The sequence below is a fragment of the Penaeus monodon genome, chromosome 31 (assembly GCF_015228065.2).
Source record: "Penaeus monodon isolate SGIC_2016 chromosome 31, NSTDA_Pmon_1, whole genome shotgun sequence".
In the NCBI taxonomy this organism is placed as follows: Eukaryota; Metazoa; Arthropoda; class Malacostraca; order Decapoda; family Penaeidae; genus Penaeus; species Penaeus monodon.
In genome coordinates, this window is record NC_051416.1 from 24333916 (window position 1) to 24334126 (window position 211).

The 211-nt window shown below is 63.5% G+C and overlaps 1 protein-coding gene across 1 annotated transcript in view; it reads right to left on the reverse strand.

Annotated features, from left to right (window-relative positions):
• Positions 1 to 211, reverse strand: part of LOC119593124 (transmembrane protein 64-like) — a gene marked incomplete in the record, with an annotated part of 46170 nt that overhangs the window by 38463 nt on the left and 7496 nt on the right. Inside the window, 1 exon segment of the mRNA XM_037942090.1 lies at positions 1 to 155. Coding sequence (XP_037798018.1) covers positions 1 to 155 — 155 coding nt within the window.

Sequence of the window (211 nt, forward strand, 5' to 3'; positions counted from 1 at the left end):
CGGTGAAGAGTCCCAGGAAGACGAGCACGACCGCCCACGCCTCCTGCACCGCCACCCACAGGAGTACCTGACGGAGGTAGTCGCGGGAGAGGTACCAGCCCCCGCCCACCGCTACGATGACCACGACCGTTGCCAGGGCGTTCGTGAGGTGTGTTCTGTTGAAAAGAGGGAGGGGCAGAGAGTGCGTTAGAACTGATGGTGGGTGAAGGGG